The sequence below is a fragment of the Taudactylus pleione genome, unplaced genomic scaffold (assembly GCF_031769625.1).
Source record: "Taudactylus pleione unplaced genomic scaffold, aTauple2 ptg000372l, whole genome shotgun sequence".
In the NCBI taxonomy this organism is placed as follows: Eukaryota; Metazoa; Chordata; class Amphibia; order Anura; family Myobatrachidae; genus Taudactylus; species Taudactylus pleione.
Window position 1 is genome coordinate 15,908,732 of NW_028284773.1, and position 20,015 is coordinate 15,928,746.

Below are 20,015 nucleotides of genomic sequence, written 5' to 3' on the forward strand. Positions count from 1 at the left end.
TTCGGGTGGTTCCGGTTCTTAGAGAACCGGACCAGCTCATCTCTAATTTTTAGGGGGAGATGACCCCCATCTTTCAGGCTGCCTGGCTGAAGGGGGAAGCCAGACACGTGGCTAGCTGGTATCACCCCATTCTGTCTGGGTAATCCTCAGCGGGATAATAAGATAGGAGCAGAGCAGGACACAGCATTGGTGACATAACTATCACTATTCTACTTTAAATGGATGTTTGTTTTATATTGAATATAACACATAATTTTAGTGGGAAACTAAGGTTAATTGTAATGTTTGTGTGAAGGAATATATGGGCCTGCATCAGTTTCATGGCATTTACAGAGTACCCCCTAGCTGGCTGTCGAGTAAAGTCCCAGTCAATCGTGTAATGGAGTCCTGGGGTTTGATTTGCCCCCTACACATTTGCAGGTAAAGGTGCGGTTACTAGTATTATATGATATATGATAATTTATATCATATGTAGAGAATGTTACAGAGATTACACAGACTAGCTGTACTTGTGCATTTGTATATCATTTTGTTAATTTTCAGGAACTACTGACAACAGGTTGTATTTATACTTTATAAATATCATGGATACCAGGCAATTCTACAACTAAATACCATTAGCTCACTGTCATATTGCTATTACTAAAGAGATTAACAACCACACTAGTGATGCACGATGAGGTGAGGCAGGATAGCAGAGCCTTCCCTGTCATACTTAGGTATACTCCTGAGTTTTGACTACAGTATATAAATTATAAGAAAAATGTAAAGAAAATATTATAAATATCTTCTTTGTGTTATTCTAATCATTTTTATAGTCAAAACTGGAGAAAACAGTGTATGGAGGGAGAGGCACTGCCTCCTCTGTCTACCTTTTCCGCATATCCCTGATCAAATCACCCCAAATTTCCAAGTGAAGGGGGCATGGCCTAATAATGGGAGGTTTGGCCACGTCCCCTTAAGAATAAAGAAAAAAACATAGTTGCAGCACCGCAAAGTGGTGCGCTGGGTAGGGGGGCGCTGTAAGCCCCTCAGCCCAGCACAAATCCAGGGGGGGCACGATTAGGAGAGGAGGCAGAGGAGACTGCTGCAGTCTCCCTTTTCAGCCCAGTATACAGCAGCGTGTGCTGGGCTGCTCAGCTGACAGGGAAGGGGGAGAGGGCGGCGTTGGACCCAGGCCTTCGCTGAGCCCCTTCAGCAAGCCCGGACACGGGTAATAATTAGTACCCGCTGACCCCCCCCCCCCCGCGCGCTCTCGGCGCCCCTGGTACTAAGCTCATAAATATCCTAAAATCACAGAAAATGTACTTCTTAGGTGGATTACTGCATTTCTCATTTGTTCTAAGCATTGTGAAGCGTTCCAGTGCTTCGACCTGGTGAGTAACGCCATCTTATATAATTGGCAGTATGTACGGCATTGCGAAGCTTACTATATTCCACCCAGTGTGTAAGCCACGTATTATGAGTTTTTTGCACTTAGTGCAATGGAAGACTCTTTTTCTTGTAATTAAAGTAGTTTAATTTGCATTAAATTGTTTGTAAAATAATTACAGTCCATTTCACAAAACCGCAATTTATTGGAAAATACCCCCCGGTGAGAGGATGGAGCATCACTACTCTTCGCCGTGGAAGCCATATTGTCTAGAAACTGCACTGTAAATAGGTAACTGATAGAAGTGATTAACGGGGCTGGTTTAGCATTTACTTCTGTTGCCATTTTAAATCCTTTGACAAACTGACGGATAGTAAATCTATCCCTTGATATTATAACATACCACAAATAAATGAAACCCTGTCATTTTAGACATTGTCTCTACAGACTACATTAATTATTATCATTATGCTTTTTCCCCCTGGCAGGATGAATTTAAACACTATTCCAGAAAAAATGTTCATTGGACCCATCTTTCTGAGCTGACCTCCCTACAGCAGATCGGATCATCATACCACCCCTTCCCTGAGGATTACAACTCCATCATTAACAAAGCAATCATAATGCCGGATCTGAAAGTAATTACTTCTGCTTTACACATCCATGTACTGAACACTTTCACTGTACCGTAGAGAACGATAAACCTACACATAGTGGCAGGGGCGGATTGGGATGGAAAACCAGCCCGGGAAATTGAAAGAAGCAGCCCTAATGGGGGCGGGGTCTATTGAGGGGGTGGGGTCTGTCGAGGTGGAGTGGTGCGCTGAGTGGTACTGTATGTCTAGGGGGCCCGGGGGTAGGGTGGATTATATATATTTATAAAATCCTGTGTTGACCGGCACGCCTAATAGCTTTTGCTGGTGGTACAGTATGTAGTATATATGTGTATATATATATATATATATATATATATATATATACAATTTAGGGATGTGCAGGCTCGGTTCTACTCGGTTCCGTTCGGTTTTTTTTCCCGAATCTTATTGGGTTTCAGCTGTCACGAGTTTTGGATAGCCAATAAGATTCGGTAAAAAAAAACGAACGGAACCGAGTAGAAACGAGCCTGCACATCCCTTATATATATATATATATATATATATATATATATGTATATGTGTGTGTATATATATTTGGAAACACAGATCCGGCACTCACCATACCAGCAACACAACGGGCCCGGGTGCCAGAAACAAACTATGAATAATTCCAAGCAGGGGGTGACACTCCAGGTCTTGTACAGAAGTATTTCTTGGGTATATATATATATATATATATATATATATATATACATACAGTATATTAATATGTATGTATATATGCATATGTATATATAATATACATATATATACAGAATATTAATATGTATGTATATACAGTATATGTATATATGCATATATATATATATATATATATATATATAAATATATATACATACAGTATATTAAAATGTATGTATATATATGTATACATGCATATGTATATAATATATATATATATTATATATACATATGCATATATATACATACATATTTATATACTGTGTATATATAATATACATGTTATATAGGTCATATGTATATATAATTTTCTTTATTATTCAGTTGCTGCCTACCTGCTGCTGCAGCACACAATAATAACTGCAATCATGGCCAGTTCGCTGGGCGCCAGCAGCCTGGCACAGTGCCGCAAGGCACAAGTTGCATTGCATCTGCTGCCTGCTCACGTTGTGGTGTGACATCTGTGGGAGGTTGGAGGCGGACCGCGGAGGGGCTGGAGGCGGAGCAAAGGCTCCGTCTGCCATTTGTTTTGAATTAAACTTCTTCAAGGTCTGCCGTACACTTTCATTGCACATAAGCTGTGCAGCTGGTCGATCATGATCGCGGTAGCGGATCGACGCGGGGAGGGGCAGTTTAAGTTAGTGAAGGGTGGGCTCTCGGCAGCTGAAGCTCCGATCACGGCGGCACAAGCCCAGGGAGGGGGGTCAGTTAGGGAATGGTAGGCTGAGCGGCCGCCGGCCACCAAAGGCAGCGGCCCAGCGGGAACTGGCCCGGTGTCCCGGCGGCCCAATCCGCCCCTGCGTAGCGGCTAATTCTGAGTTGGTAGGAAAGCAAAACAGAGCTCAGTATTTCTCTAAACGCAATCTCTCGTCTCCTATCATAAAAGAACCCACTTTGCTTTCCAGTTTTAGATATGAGCACGGAAATGTACATTTCTTGACACATTTCTATGTACTGGGGAAGATTTGTTGGAAGTATGAAAGACAACGTCCATACAGAGATATTTATACTCATAAAGGCAGATTAAAAGACTGTTGAAGTTGTGACTGAACCTCTCGCACTAACACTATGTGCCAAGGGTGTTTTAAATATTTAGTGGGCCTGTGTGCAAGATTCGTGCTTTTGGCCCCCTCTCTCCTTATACATACTTCATAATATTTTTAAATGAAGCTTTGGGAGAGTGCGTGGTGATGATACACAGGGCAGTGAGTGTCAGTGTAGTGTGAGTGGGAACACACTGTGGGGTGGTGAGTGTGGTGTACTGTAGATAATAGTGTACATACTATAAATGTGAAATTCGGTTCTGCTCTGATTTATGTGGATGTGCCTGGCTGTGCTCACAGAATGGTGAATACAGCTTGACTAGATGTAATCCTACATTAAACTGCTCTCTATGGTAAATAGATTATAGATTATAAATGATTCTAATGAGAATTTTGACACTTTACGGACATCGCTGTCACCTTAGATGACAATTCATAGATATCTCTGATTAGGTAGATCTAACAGCTTTAAATGGATATGATGCACCTTTAATATTATATTTCACTTTTGACTTATTTTTTTATATATACCAGGTGTGTTATCACAGTGAATATATTACAATTTGACTTAGCATATAGCAGTTTGAATCATGTCCACTTATATTGTAAACAATCAATAGATTAGTTCTTTTATGTATTTACCGGCTCTTAGACTCAATTCTCCTTACAAACAACATAGTGTGCTGCTTGATATAAACTAGGGATGTGCAGGCTCGGATAGGTTCGAGTTTGCACGTGGAGTTCGGATTTTTCCCTCCAAAAAAACGGAACTCAGAACGAGGCAAAACGTCATCTTGCATGGACGAACATCATCATTCCTGGACAAAAGACCAGGAATGATGATGTTCGTCCATGCAAGATGACGTTTTGCCTCGTTCTGAGTTCCGTTTTTTTGGAGGGAAAAATCCGAACTCCACGTGCAAACTCGAACCTATCCGAGCCTGCACATCCCTAATATAAACATACATTTTGTTCATATCCCCTGCACCACGCCGTGACTATATCACAGCAGGTACTAGAAAGTTATCAGCAACGAAGGAGTTAACTCCATTGAAACAGGGACTCCACTTCTATGTGGTACGCATCACATCTGTGATGAATAGGGAATGCCCAATGTTAATTGACTGTCCCCACACACGTGACCTATGAAAAGAGATCACGTGGATTATTGGACCAATGGAGAGGGACCTCCCATAATTGATTAGAGACAGCGTGACTGCAATCAGATTTTTATGCCTGCATAAACTCTTTATAAAGTAATAGCAAGGTGGATGCACTTATGGGCTTATTGTCACATATACAAAGACTAAATCAGACGCTGGCAAATATTGTGTGGTTAGTGATGCTTAGCTCTATTCATTATTGAAATATTATAAAACATCGGATACAATTGGATGTCTTTTGTCTGTTTGTCTGTGTGTGTGTGTGTTTGTTTGTTTATTTGTCTGTCTTCACATATATATCCTTAGGAATATATTGCTGAGAAGACCTGGCTCTTTGTGATACTCAGTATTATCTAACAACGGTTTCTCTTGTGAGAAGTGATATATAGCATTTGTGTCAGATATTGGACACTAATCTGAGTCATCTTCCATTTCCTTCCCTAGGACACTATTTTAATGTATAATTATCATCACATAAACAGATAAACAAGTGTGTGGGACATATACTATATCACCATATATTGGTCTGACATATGCATATATAACCATAAGCGATGTCCTATATATCAATGTTTTCATAACAGCTATTACTGTTGAGCCAAATATTTACCCCAAGTACCCAATATAGGGTTGCATATCTGAGACCTATGAACACTAGGCAAAAGTGTTCTACGTTATTATCCATAATATTTTCGCCCTTTGCCTTTCTATTTTTTGTGTGTAGTGTAACTTTATGGAATCAAACTGTAATAATCTATAGGAGGGTTCTAGATTTACTAGACCCCTGTAGTAAATACTAGATGTTATATTTCTAGCTCATATACTCTAGAATTTAACACAGTCACCATAATACACAGTATGATTATCTTTTAACACACAAGTTTTGACTTTATTGGTGTTGTTTGTGTATACATTTTGGGAATTTATTTTAAAGGATTATAATAAAAGTTTAATTTTTATTACGACATTAATTATACATAAGAGTGCCGCACGAAAAGAGCTTTCTTTTTTCTCTTCTTTTGAATACAACTGTACTTTGGATCTGGGGCGCACTGCCAGCACGAGTTATTTTTGGATCCAAGTTCCCTTGGATGTTAAAAATTCTATTGAATGTTGGTAAACCGATATTTGGATGCATACTAATATCTTTTCTGTGCGAATACAATTTTTTCTCCCCCCTTCCCTTTTACTCTATGGTAAATGTAAGGTCCGTACAGATAGACATTTGGATTAAGCTTTAGACAGTACTGGAATGCTGCTTGTGTTATTTTGTTCATGACTTAAAATTAATTTAAATGTGTACAGCCGGCCTGATTCCGAGACAGACGGTAATACAAACACAACTGCTTTCTCTTCTCTCACGGATCGCAGTTGCTGAAATATGCTAATGCTTTACACATCTAAGCATAGGGACGCCCACTGCTGCCTTCTCATATCCATACAATAAAGTGCAACAATGTAAACATTGGTACCATCGACACACAGCAGGCAGCCTTGCTTCATCTGCGGCAGGTCTGACCAGCTCTCCTGAAATGTAGTGAGCTCTTGTGCTGCTAAAGAGAGCATAATGACTAATTTATGCACGCCCATGAAACGGCATTTAAATGGTCAGACACACCAGCGTTCCTTAGCCACCCTGCCATTACCACCCCCAAATGCTGACTACCAGTCACTCAGTTTGTGAGTGTGTACTCTGGGCGTACGTAATCACAATTCAGTTGCTGCGCATGCACAGTACAAAGTTCACGCATACGCATTAGCAAACAATTGCTCAATCTGCGTTAAAAATCACTATTACGTCCATCTCTGAATCAGGCCTGGAGATTGCATGTACGATAGAAATTATTTATTTCCATGGTGCGAAAGCTGTGGTACAGTATATGCCGCATTCTTCCCGAGGTGGCCCCATGTAATATGTGTCTCTACTTCTGTTCTAATAACTGTCGTACATACTGTCCCATACACAGATGCTGCCCCTTACACACATGCTGCCCCATACACCCATGCTGCCCCTTACACACATGCTGCCCCTTACACACATGCTGCCCCATACACACATGCTGCCTCTTACACAAGGCTGTCCCATACACACATGCTGCCCCATACACACATGCTGCCCCATACACCCATGCTGCCCCTTACACACATGCTGCCCCTTACACACATGCTGCCCCATACACACATGCTGCCCCATACACACATGCTGCCTCTTACACAAGGCTGTCCCATACACACATGCTGCCCCATACACAATATTTAATACAGCAATAAAAAATATATATATTTTTTACTCTGAATGAGCTAAAAGAGTGCTCTGAATAATGCACAGGGCTAGATGTAAAGAATGACGAAAAATCATATTGAAATCCACTTTGATCCACTCCTAGTGAAAAGTTATTATAATCATTGGCAATTAGGACTGGCTCTCGTTTTTAAGGTATGTTGTTATTTAAGCAGCAGAACTTTACCAATACCGGATATGTGGTTCCTGGGGAAATCCTCTGGCGTCCAGCATTCAAAAGATGGTGTTGAAGCACAAGTGTTTAAGGTATCCTCCAAAAGGCTGCATACAGTTCCAAGATTGGACACTTACTGGACATTTCATCTCTCAAAGTGTCACTGGAGTCCGGAAAAGTGTGTGATCTATAATGGGTCTCAACGCGTTTCCCTGAGCAATGGTCGCTCAGCTTCATCAGGAGTTCCTGATGAAGCTGAGCGACCATTGCTCAGGGAAACGCGTTGACCTGAGCAATGCGCACGGCATCTGTTCTCCTCCTGCACACCAGGTTTTTGCTCTCACCAACTTCCCCCCCACCACGGGACACTGCGGCCTGCAGGTGGGACAGCGGGACAGTCCCAGAAAAACGGGACACACTCTTGGCAGCTGCTTCACTACGTTGGCACAGACCACAACGCTCCTGTCACACTCCACACTGCTGCTTCTCCTCTGCCTTCTCCTCTCCCCAGACTTCCGGAATCTCTGGGCCTGATTCAGACTCGCTCGCGAGCACTGAGCACTCGCAAGCGGGTCGATGTTGGCCAAGTGCACATGCGCACGATGGAGGCGGCTCCGTCGTGCACATGTGCGAGACCCGAATAACGACAGCCAAGCCGTCATTATGGGTCTCGCACCAAAGGGGGCGTGCTGTCGATGGTGATTGACAGCACGCCCCCTTTGGTGGGCGTGGCTGCCCAGACGGAGGCATTCCCATGGGAACGCCTAACGTCTGGGGCCGGCCCCACTGACATCACTAGTGATGTCAGTGGGAGTGCTTTTGGCTCTGATAAAGCCAAAAGCACTCCAGGGCTTGCGGCAGACGAGACCCTACCGCAAGGGTCTCGTCGCAAGCCCGATGGTCGCGATGGTCTTGACCATCGCGACCATCATTTTGGCCGCTCGCTATAGCTGTGGGTGGTCACAGCTGCTGTGGTGCAGGCAGTGAATGCAGGGGGTAAAACATGTGTCTGGGTGCTGCTGAGGTGTTGGTAGTGAATGCAGTGGGAGGGTGTGTGTCTGGGTGCTGCTTGGGTGTTGGCTGTAAATGCAGAGGAGGAGAGTGTGTGTCTGGGTACTGCTGGAGTGTTGACAATGATTGTATGGGGAGTAGAGTTTTTGTCTGGGTGCTCCTGGGGTGTTGGCAGTGAATGCAGGGGTGAAGAGAGTGTGTGTGTGTTTCAAGAGTGTTGCTACTGGAGTATTGGCAATGAATGCACTGGGAGGAGAGTGTGGTTGGGTGCTTATAGAGTATTAGTAGTGAATGAATGGGGAGGATGTGTGTCAGGATGCTGCCGAGGTCCTGGCAGTGGATGCAGGCGGAGTATGTGTCTGGGTGTTGGCAGTGAAAGCAGGGGGAGGGCATGTGTCTGGGTGATGCTGGGGTGTTTTCAGTGAATGCAAAGGATGAGTATGTATCTGGGTGCTTATGTAGTGTTGGCAGTGAATATATCAGTACGAGAGTGTGTGTCTGGCTGCTGCCAGGGGGTTGGCAGTGAGTGGAGGGGGAAGTGTGTGTATCTTGGTGTTGCTAGTGTTTTGTAGTGAATGCAGGTGGAGGAGAGTGTGTGTCTGGGTACTGCTGGGGTGTGGAAGTGAATTCAGGAGGAGGGTGTGTGTCTGGGTGCTGATGGGGTGTTGGCAGTGAATGCAGAGGAGGAAAATGTGTGGCTGGGTGCTGCTGGAGTGGTGGCAGTGAATGTATGGGGAAGACAGTGTGTGTCTGGGTGGTGCTGGGGTGTGCATCCTAGTCGCATGTTGCATCCTAGTTGCATCACATTGCAGAAGCACCCCACATGGCAGTGAGTGGAGGGTGGAGTGGATGTGTCTGGGTGTTTCTAGTGTTTTAGCAGTGAATGTAGTTGGAGGACAGTGCGTGCCTGGGTGCTGCTGGAGTTTTGGCACCGAATGCAGAGGGGTTGGTGTGTGTCTGGATGCTGCTGGGGTTCTTTCAGCTACTACAAGAGGGAGTGTGTGTCTGGGTGCTGCTGGGGTGTTGGCAGTGAATGCAGGGGAGAGGCTGTGTGTCTGGGTGCTCCTGTGATGTTGGGCAGTGAATGCACACTGTGTCTGGGTGCTGCTGGAGTGTTGGCAGTGAATGCAGGTGGATTAGACTGTGTGTCTAGGTGCTGCTTGGGTGTTAGCAGAGAATGCCGGGGGGAGGGTTTGTGTCTGGGTGCTACTGGGGTGTACAAGCACATGTGTTTGAGTTTCCAAATAAGATTTAGAGATGGTCATAAGGATGTTGATGATGAAAGTCCCGGAAGGCCTTGCATGTCAAAAACAAATGAAAAATTGAGAAAAGTGTTTGAATTTACAGTAGACTCAGCATCCGATTGACAGCAGTAATGGTAAACATCGACAAAGAAACCGTGAGCCAATATCTTAACATATATGACAAAACTGTGTGCTAAGATGGTTCCAGGTATTCTCACTGCTGAGCAGAAAGAAAATTGAAAACAAATTTGTACAGACATTTTGGGCTCTATTTACTACAATCCGCATATTGAACGCAGATTGTAGTGTTATATTAACGACTGAATTCGCATTGCGAATTCAGGCAATATCACAGGGATTTATTACAAATCCCTTGCAGGGACAGTGCTTGCGAGAAAGCTCTGTCCCTGCGAATCCCATCTGCACACTAGTCACGGTATTTTCGCAAAAAATACAGTGACAAAGTGCAACCGCATGCACCGACCGGCCACCGCTGCTACACCCCCCCCGGTGCTAAGCCCCGCCCCCGGTGCTAAGCCCCGCCTCCCGCGATCTCGGCTCCCCCCTCCCCACGCAACCCATTTTAATACCCGGAAATGCACGTAGCTGCCCATAGTAATCCGATGTTTGGTGACAGCTAATTGAATCTGCCCCATAGCATCAAATCAGTGACTAATTTATTAATCACCAGCTGTTCCAATCTCAATTAAAGTCACTGCAGTGAGTTACTGAGTGTCACGGACTCATCTCCAAGTTACTCCAATCTCTAAACTTTGCCAAGGTCAGCATTTACTTGAGCCTGCGTGATGTCGATCTGATATAGAGTTAGGGTCTGACATAGAGTTAATAAAAAAACAAACCTCATAGTCTTTCTACTGACATTATTACACTCTCCAGTATCTTTCCCATTCACTATTCATTTGCCACCAATAATTGCTACCACATAAGTTGGTTCAGGTGCAACACACTCCAAGTAGGACATTACTGATCTCTCTACACAATTACAATTAAGTTCCATTGCTTCAAATTTAATTTCAATGACATAACCAATGTATTCATGACTGTATGCATATTCACTTAGGGGAAATGTAAGTCAAATCAATGTGCGGTAGCGATGTGCCTCATATTATGGTAACCCAACATTGCAGATTGTTCTGCAGGCCTTTGTGGTGTGCAGGATGTTGGTGGTCCTGAGGGGTCTGCAAAATGGTCGGAACAATGGCAACTCGCGGTCATCGCTCCCAATTGAATTACCCCAAAAATATGAATGGAAATAATGTAAAATGTATCAATGACAGAGATGGCAAAAACATCAATTAAAAAAATTTATATATATATAATAATAACACAATGCCAGGATTATAGAGTATATATAAACTCAAAGATTTACTAGGTGCAATACAGTCATACATAAACAGTAATGCCACCACGTGCTTTGTAACCTATACTAGAATATTTCAGAGTAATATCTAATAGGTAACCAGGGCTTCTTTTTATCACTATATAATAGCACATTGGAAAAATGATGACTATTGTATGTTTGTATTTTGTCTCTCAGGCTGTCTGCTCATATTGTGCTCCTTTGGATTACAGGTTAAATGTATTTGGGTGCAGAAAATCAAGTATGTCTGGTTACACTCAGAGAAACGCTTCCAGAAGGCTGGGTATGTTGACACTCACCTAAACAATATAGATTTTTTTCTCTTCTTTATGAATATTATTGTCATTCTGACTCTGGGGAGCACCACCAACATACTAGTTATACGTCCAAACTAGGACAGAATTTCACTACTGCTAGTTGACTACAGATTATACTCCAGTTTAGTGTTTAGTCACATCCTCCACCCCCTCATGTTACTGTTTATAAGTCTTTTTCAATGTTAAACATGCTGAAATGCTAATTGCTCATGATAAACTCGTTTTAGGACACTGGAGGATGCTTATTCGTGTTCCCAGCTACACATGAGGTTTGGTTCAGGTTTGACCATGGAAGAACAAAAATTAAGGTATTGTTTGACTTCTTTCTAATAGGACATCAGATAAGACTTTGATACTGTGTGTGCTGCAAGATATTTAGATCACTGTTCAGGTTTTGGTACATTTTTTAAATACTAATAATATAGCATTGGCTCGAAGTGTTTTAGGCACATTCAATTAGCTAGTTTTGCGCACATATAAGCTCTATATGGTGGTTGTATATAAATATATAATGTGGTGAAGCGCCAGGGGCGTTTCTAGAGAGGAGGGGGCCCATGTACAGTCTCCGACACGGCCCCTTCCTCTCCGCCCGGTGGCCGGCAGCCACTGAGCTGTGCGCGGCCAGCACCGGAGTTATAGACTCTGGGCACTAGAGTGTGCCCAGAGTCTATAGTGTATGCACAGGTAACCAGGAAAATGGCCGCGGCGGCCATTTTCCCTGTACTGCACATGTGCAAATTACGGGAAAATGGCCGTTTTCCAGTCATTTTACAACACCGGACGCCCGCACCGACGTGGGACTCTGGAGAGGTAAGTATTATTATGGGTGCAAGGTGTATGGTGCGGGGCCCCCCTGGACCCAGGGGCCGGTGTTCCCCGCACACCCTGCACCCATTATAGATACGCCCCTGTGAAGCGCTTCTAATTTGTAACCAAAGCAGCTTTCTTAAACAAATGAAATTGTCTTAAATTATGTGTGGTACCAGAAAGCGCTAAAAATTAAGTGTAATAAATACATTAAATATGCCTAAAATGAATGCATACCTATTAAAAATTTTAAATTACCAACGTGGGTCCCAGTGCACCCGTTAAAAACTACTTACTTTTCTTCTTTGTAAATGTGAGTGAATTAAACACATTACTTGGTGTAAAGATGCACGCATAACATGACATACACAACCGGTGTGAATTCATCAGGTCTCAGTGAAAGCTGAAAGTGTGTCTTTACACCACCCGATTAGCGTCATCTTCAGTGCGGCAATGTGTGGAGCAGTTAGTGGCAAAGCTATCTCTGTTGGCATGGCATAGGGATGAAGACTGGGTGGGTGGTGTGAAGGTACAGTGTGCAGTGAGTTAAGCACAGTACCCTGGCAATGGTCACCATAAATTCATCTGGTTTTAGTGAAGGCTGAAAGTGCATCTTTACACCACCGCACATTACACGCTCTGTGGCATGGTTAAAAATGTTACACATGCAAAATTAAACTTTAAAAAGTATATACTGCTTGAAGATTAAATAATATTGATTACAAAATCACATTACTCAATGCCCCAAGCCTTAACAGGACTTGAGCCCCGAGTGACGGCTACAGCACTGTATGTGAAACTTTCACCTTCACCACTAAGCCACGGAAGCACAGATGCTGTCTGCTACACCACCAGTGCTATGCATTGCCGTGCAAAGCTAAAACTAGTGATTGCTGTATTCACTGTATAGTAGATAAAATAATATTGATTAGAAAATCACATTGCTCAATGCCCCTGGACACGTGGGGTTGATACTGTAAAAAAACGGGTCATACTGTATTATCCATTTATCTGTTTCCATGAGACTACAGGTCACAGCAATCTCGCATGTCTGGACAGTAATTGGTGGCTGACACCTGTACTACCAGTATAAAGAAAATATAAAAAAAAAAATACAGGACTCGCAACCGGAATGATTTAATCCTTTATTACACACTCAATTACAGGTCTGAGCATGCTGTATAGCGTACCGAATGACCTGTTCAGTCAGCCAATCAGCGGGCGGTGCTACAGAAAGCGCTTTGGCTGTTTTATGCATGCACAGTGCAGTTCAGGAAAAGCAACATCTGGTGTACAGAAAGTTGTATTATACTCTCCAACTTTTCCTGCGTCTCTGTACGTAGCGATGCGACTCAATATGTCATGAGGCGACTTAATACAGCAATCTGCCGCATGAAAGAGAACGACTAGCAGCGCGCTACATGGCGTATAGAAGCTAGATATAAAAGGACACAGCTATAGGGCATACTTCCCTACTCTGCCAGAATGGCTGGGAAGCTTCCGAATCTTGAGTGCTGTTCTTGTTCACCCGGAGGAGCATTCAAGTCTACCGGAGGCTGATTAGCATCCGCCCGGTGCTGCCAACTTCCAGAGTTAAGTAGGCGGTTGATGACACGATTCAGCATCAGTCTTCATAGCCATGTCCCCACTTTACAATACCTAGTGGGGGCAGAGCCACAATGACACAATTACGTAGTCACAGCCAAACACCACCAATTCCCACTACATCCCTTCAAGCGTCCTGCTGTGTCGATTTGGCTACCCTCTCCCAAAGGGGGCAAACAGAAAGTCGGCAAGTATGAACTAGGGTTGTCTGAACAGTGGCTTAAGGCCAAGGGGGTGGCAACTGTCACTGCTCCTGTGGCACATGTACTGACTTGCAGGGTGTCTGGAACAACATCCCTCAGACTGGAGAGCCACTCAAGAGCTCAGCTTCCACGCACTGTCCCTCTTTTTATGACATCATGATGTCAGATGTGCAGGGGGGGAGGGGTCAGTGGTGCCCTGCCAAGTCACTGTGCATAAGTTATGCAAAAGCATAAGATAAACTATAGTGCATTTTACACTATTAACAGCTATGGCTGCCATGGGTATGCTTGAGCTTGAAGTACTAAAGGCACCAGCATGCCCAACCCTTGAAAGGCAGACTGCACATGCTGGGAACTGTAGTATACCAACGATAAATTAGTATTATATTTTCTGTTACACACATTAAACCCACAACCACTACTCAGGTGTGAGAGAATAGGTCTAGTGCTGTCAGCACAGGGCTGGTTTACCTAAAGAGGATCCCACTTTTTTTTTGTGAGCTCAATTCCTGTGGGGAATTCAATCAAATGTTGGTTGGTAGTTGGTACTATGATAGGGGCCACCAGTCCTGGGCAGCATAGCCTAATGTGGTAGCAGGAATTTGGGGCCCCGTGTTACATGCCTAGGCAATATACATAGTTCTGGTTGCAGGGTTTTTAATTTATTTTTATCTGTGGAGGGGGGCATTGATCCTGCACTTGGAGGGAAAACAGCCACAATAGATACACGTCCTAAGAGCAGACATCTCAACTGTCCCAATTTTGGTGGGACAGTCCCACTTTGGAAAACTGTCCCACCATCTCACCCGGGGTCCCCAGTGCCCCATGCAGGGGATGGGGATGAAGTTCGTAAGTCTCCCTCTCACCTGCTGCTCTGAATAGCAAAGCAGAGCAGTGGTTAATGGTTGCTGTGTATAGAAGGACTCGGGGCAGTCCAGAAGCTTGGGGTGTGCTGCAAGGTCACCCTCTGGACTCTAAGGACACACCCCACTTCCCTGCTCCCAACTTTCCCAATGTTGAGAGGTATGTAAGAGGCATATTTATGGCTTCTTCCCCACTACATAAGAAGTATAAACTGTATGATTCTTTCTGTGTTGAGTTTACGTCTAACTCTACATGAAGAAATACAAGAGGTGGGGTTACTGAGGAGGAGAGTGGGTAATAAACAATTTGTTAGCATGGAAATAATTGCACCAAAACATAGAAATCAGACCTTTTGAGCTGTGCACCCAGGAGGGCAATTTCCTGACCCCCTTTTGTCACTTTCGAGGCCGATGATGGGCAGGGCCTGATAGTGTATGCCACCTTTGAGGCCACTGCCAGGTAGAGCTTGATAGCATATGCTGATCTGCCTGCCCCCTCTTACTTGCCACCATTTTTCATCCAATTGTTCTAGTTTTATTGTTATCAAATAAATTGATGACCAAATGTAAATACCATAACTGTGGTCTGTTTCATTATTTGTTGAGTTAAGTTGTTATTGTTATTTTAAGGTTTCATTTTTATATAAGGGTACAACCCAGCATCTGCCGTAAGTGTTTTGGAGAATTATGATCTAACCCTGGGGTGGATGCATTATTATTCCAAAGCAGAGTAAGAAGTGGGTGAGAGGAGCAGAGTTGATAAAAACGGGAGCAATAATCCCAGAAAGAGGCCAATTCATCAACACTAAAATAAAGTTTTTAAGGACATTTTCCTTAATTACCATTATTTCAGTATTCATGAAGACACTTAACACAGAAAATATCACTGATATATCCTGGTTAAGTCCACCTGCGTTAATTTCCACACTCCCCATACATTAGTATGGGGATATGGAAATTATGCTAATCATCAAATTCCGAAAATTATGTATTTTTAGAATATGATGGTGTTACTATCCACCACTCTCAGGTGGCGTATAGCAGGTTACACTTACCTGCTGTCAGCTGGGCAGGTTCTCCGCCGGCTCCCTTCGTCACTCTGGACGCTTCTCAGGCTCCGTCTGCTGTGCTGACACTGTGTTCTCCCGGCAGTACACAGTAAAGTTTAGAAGAAAAAAAAACTTTTTCTTTTTTTATTAAACTTTACTGTGCACTGCCGGGAGAACACAGTGTCAGACAGAGCCTGAGGCGGCTGCAGCGGCCAGGTAAGTGGGGGACAGGGCGCAGCACTGATTCCAGGTAAGGTAAGGTAGGACTAAGTAGGGAAAAGTATCTATTTCCCGAAAAGCTGTCATCGCAAAAATGTCAGCTTTTCGGAATAGATACTTATGGGGAGGAGGAATGATGAATTCCTCCGGTAATTAGTTAGAACTCTATACGAGTTCTAAACCTAATTACCTCCATCGATTTTTATGTGTTAATGAATAGGTCCCAGAGAAAGATAACTTTACATAGGAAATAATTTTGAGTACACAGTCTTAATCATTAAGTGTCAGCCTCTATAGTGGAGACCAGTTCCTTAGATGTGGTGGGGAATACCATAAGACACACTGGGGTCTATTTACTAAGATGCCATTTTTCACGGTGAAAAGGGCCCTCCTGCTTCACCTGCTAGCGCTGCGAATCAGGAGCTGACTACCGCACACATTACTAATAATAGACCCGCCGAGGAGGGTGAACGTTAAGTCACCCCCTCGGCAGTGTAAGCAGCACATATGAGACGCTGTACTCACCACATCACCAGGTCTCCGTGCAACAGGATGCAGAGAGGAGTTTTTTTTTCAACAAACTTTATTTACAAATGGCCAACTTGACACAGCTCAAGTTCTGCTTCTCCAGTGAGGAGAAGCAGATACTGGCAGCTACAGGAGGCAGTATCAGTGCTGGAGGTCAGCAGATGGTAAGTGACATCTCCTCTTAGCAATACCTGGGACACTTAGCGCTGCCATAAGTGTCTATGGCAGCGCTAAGTGCCCCAGGTGCAGTGCGATATTGTAGCCTGCACTTAGCGCTGGCAGGGTGCAGGCAGAGAAAATCCCTTTAGTACATACTGAGAAGCGGCATGTACAGGGATTTCTCTGCCTTTAGCATTTCTAACCACTTTTATCCCCTTAGTACATAGACCCCAAAATCTTAGATGCATTGTGTAACTTTTAGATATTGGAAACCCCCAGCCCCCCAATGTCATAGTTTTTATACAGAAAACTTATTTTTTCTCCCATGGCCCATATAAATCTCTAAACTTTCAATCGTCAGAGGGGTGCCTTGTGTAACACCATGCGGTAAAACACCTTCTTAATAAATGATATGAAATAAAGACTCTGAGACATGAGATTTGGCAGAATAACTAGTTAGCAATTTATTAAAATTATTTAATTAGTATTAAATTAATCTAAACTGATTGAAGATATGGTGGCAAAGAAAGGACGGCAACATACAGCTTACTCCAGCCATGCAGCGCGTAGACATGCATACCATGCAGACACTGCCTAAGGTGCAGAGCAACCGGTAACAAACAACTTGTCAACAAAAAGGTATCCACTCAACCCTCCAACATGACTACCCACTCGGAAGGGTGATGACGCTATCCCCGGCAGGGTGATCCAGCGAACTTACAAGTCAAAGAGGGTGAGCGCACCAAAAGACCATAATACCACAAACTGAAAGAGACTTGCACCCCAAGTGGTGACCTGCCGTTCTTTCCCGCCACAGAAAACAGCTAACCACAGACAATCCCACTGAATCCACATAGGGAGGGAGGGTGGGAAGACAGTAACAACAGAGGCTTAGTCTCAGCCCACACAGCCTCACATACCAAGTTAAAACACACACACCTATCCTAATAGGGCAAACTAAGTCACATGGTGTTACCTAAGCCAGCCCCCAGACTCGAAGTTTAACCCACGCCGTTCTCATGCAATCACTCTGTTTGTCTTAAACTCGATGTATGTTTTTGAGAATTTTAGTCATAACATGTACAGGAAGAGTCTGCCACAGCTAGAGAGGTCTGGGTGTGGCAATGGAGATGGCCTGCATTCCTGGAAATGGGGGAGTGCCACCCGTGTTTTCCAGGAATGACAACGCCAGGGTCTGCGTTCACAGACGTCGATTCCTGACCTCGGATGCCTCTCAGCCTGCATAATCTGAGGTTTACTCAGCTTGCCGGTGCCCTCCAACATCATGAACGATGGCAGCGATGGTGATCCCAGGCTGTAACCTCGGTCGCAGCGCTGGGATCGCAGATGCAGCAGGGGGTGTCACACACCTCCTGCTGCATTTGCATTTTAGCAAGGACTGAATTGCAAAGCTGCTTGTGTGTCACTCTGCAATTCCGTTCTCTGCTGAATCAGGCCCAGAGCTCGCAACCAGTTATTCCACACAGCCCTTAACACTCTCATAACACGTCCCTGAGGTTGTACAACTACATGCGTCTGAATAGCCACCTCCCATTCACCGCCCAGGTACGGCCAATACATTTTCTATACATTATTGAGACCGTGCGACTCAATAACTACTGCAGCTCTGGCCGTTATTCAGAGATTTACACAAAGCCGATATTTACACAGATTGAGCAATTGTTTGCCATAGTGAATACACGAAAGCTGCACTGCACATGCTCAGCAATTTCATTGCAAATACACAGATAAAGACTAGTCAGCATTTGGGGGTGTTAATGGGGGGGGGGCTAGAAAAACGTAGGTGTATCGGAACATTTAAACACTGTTGCATTGGCGTGCATAAATTAGCCATTGAGATCTCCTACACAGCATGAGAGCTTACTGCGTGACAGGAGAGCTGGTCAGACTTGACTCACATACTGCATGGCTGACTGTTGTGTGTCGATATTACCGGTGCTTACGCTGTTGTAGGTCATGGGACAGTTATGAGAAGGCAGCAGTGGGAGTCCCCAAGCTCAGCTATATATTTTAGTAACTGCAATCCGGAGAAGAATGCAGTTGCGATTGCATTAGTGCAAATCTCGGAATCAGGCCCTCTGATCGTATACACTGCTGGACTCATGCGCTATGGGACTTTTTAGCTACTTAGACGCATGCGCAGTTGAAAAACATCAACCATCGCCGTGAATATTGGCATTGCGTCTGACTCAGTATCAGGCCCTATAAATAAATTTGTATTTCCCTAAATAACTTAGGTAGGGTAATATGAGGTTTGGGGATTGTCAGAATTACCGCACATTTCTGTTTCTCCAAAGCCTGGTCGACACCACTGATAGCATAATAACAAATATTTATTTAGGAGCTGTATTCAGGATGGGAGCAGTGTCAGCTTAGTGGGAAAAGGCCAGTTAGCAGAAACTTATGAGTATATTTAGTAAGAATTGTGTCTGTCAGAAATTGCATTCCCGGGTGTGGGGCCCTCCTGCCACAGCATTCTCCAGTCCCAAACTGGTCAACCCAGAGCTGTCAATTTTCGGAAAGTGGGGACCCCCAACAAAGAATGTCCTCCCCTTCCCCGAGGATCAATCAGCCATGTGCTGAAAGCCCAGGGCTCTGCACTGCACCCCTGGTGACGGAGGGTGCAGGGGTAATGGATAAGATTTAATAATAACATTGTTCTTCACAGTAGGACTACAGGACCCAGCCAGCCCTCCTTGTGGCACTTGTAGAACCACAAGTGCCAGTAGGCCACTGTGCCCCCACTGTGACCTGACATGACACACACACCGAATGTTGTAGTCTTTTATTACACAATCACTCACACTACACACTTACCTACTCCCTGGCGCTGGTTGGTCCTCTAGTTCATGTAGGCATCCTGGGGCTTGGCAAAATAATAATTTGCTTACCCGATCCCACGGACACAGAAGCGGTATATATACAGCAAAGATAATATCAGTTTGGAAAAGACATGGATAATTCTTAAAAATAGATTAGTAGTTTTTAGGCTTGATGTTCCATACTATGGAAAAATATCTTATTCAGATAACCCCTAGGTGCCTGATGCAGAGCTGGACGCTAATGCTCCCGCAGCCGCAAATTTGTGTGAAAATATGCAAATGGGACTGAGATTCCGGAGCTATTTTCACTGCATACGGGATGGCAGTTGCAGTCTGAGACATGCCTTGAAAACAGTGTTTGCATCACACACCCCTGTTGCCGCCCAAACAATCCCTGCCTGTCAATCACTTTATA

At 44.1% G+C, this 20,015-nt stretch overlaps 1 protein-coding gene across 1 annotated transcript in view; it reads left to right on the forward strand.

Annotated features, from left to right (window-relative positions):
- The window catches only part of LOC148508308 (putative cation-transporting ATPase 13A4), a 131,808-nt gene that overhangs the window by 15,605 nt on the left and 96,188 nt on the right, over positions 1–20,015 (forward strand). The window contains exons 3-5 of the mRNA XM_088444763.1: positions 1,861–2,010; positions 11,220–11,290; positions 11,552–11,632. Of these exons, the coding sequence (XP_088300889.1) occupies positions 1,861–2,010; positions 11,220–11,290; positions 11,552–11,632 (302 nt within the window). The remainder of the gene's footprint in view (positions 1–1,860; positions 2,011–11,219; positions 11,291–11,551; positions 11,633–20,015) is intronic.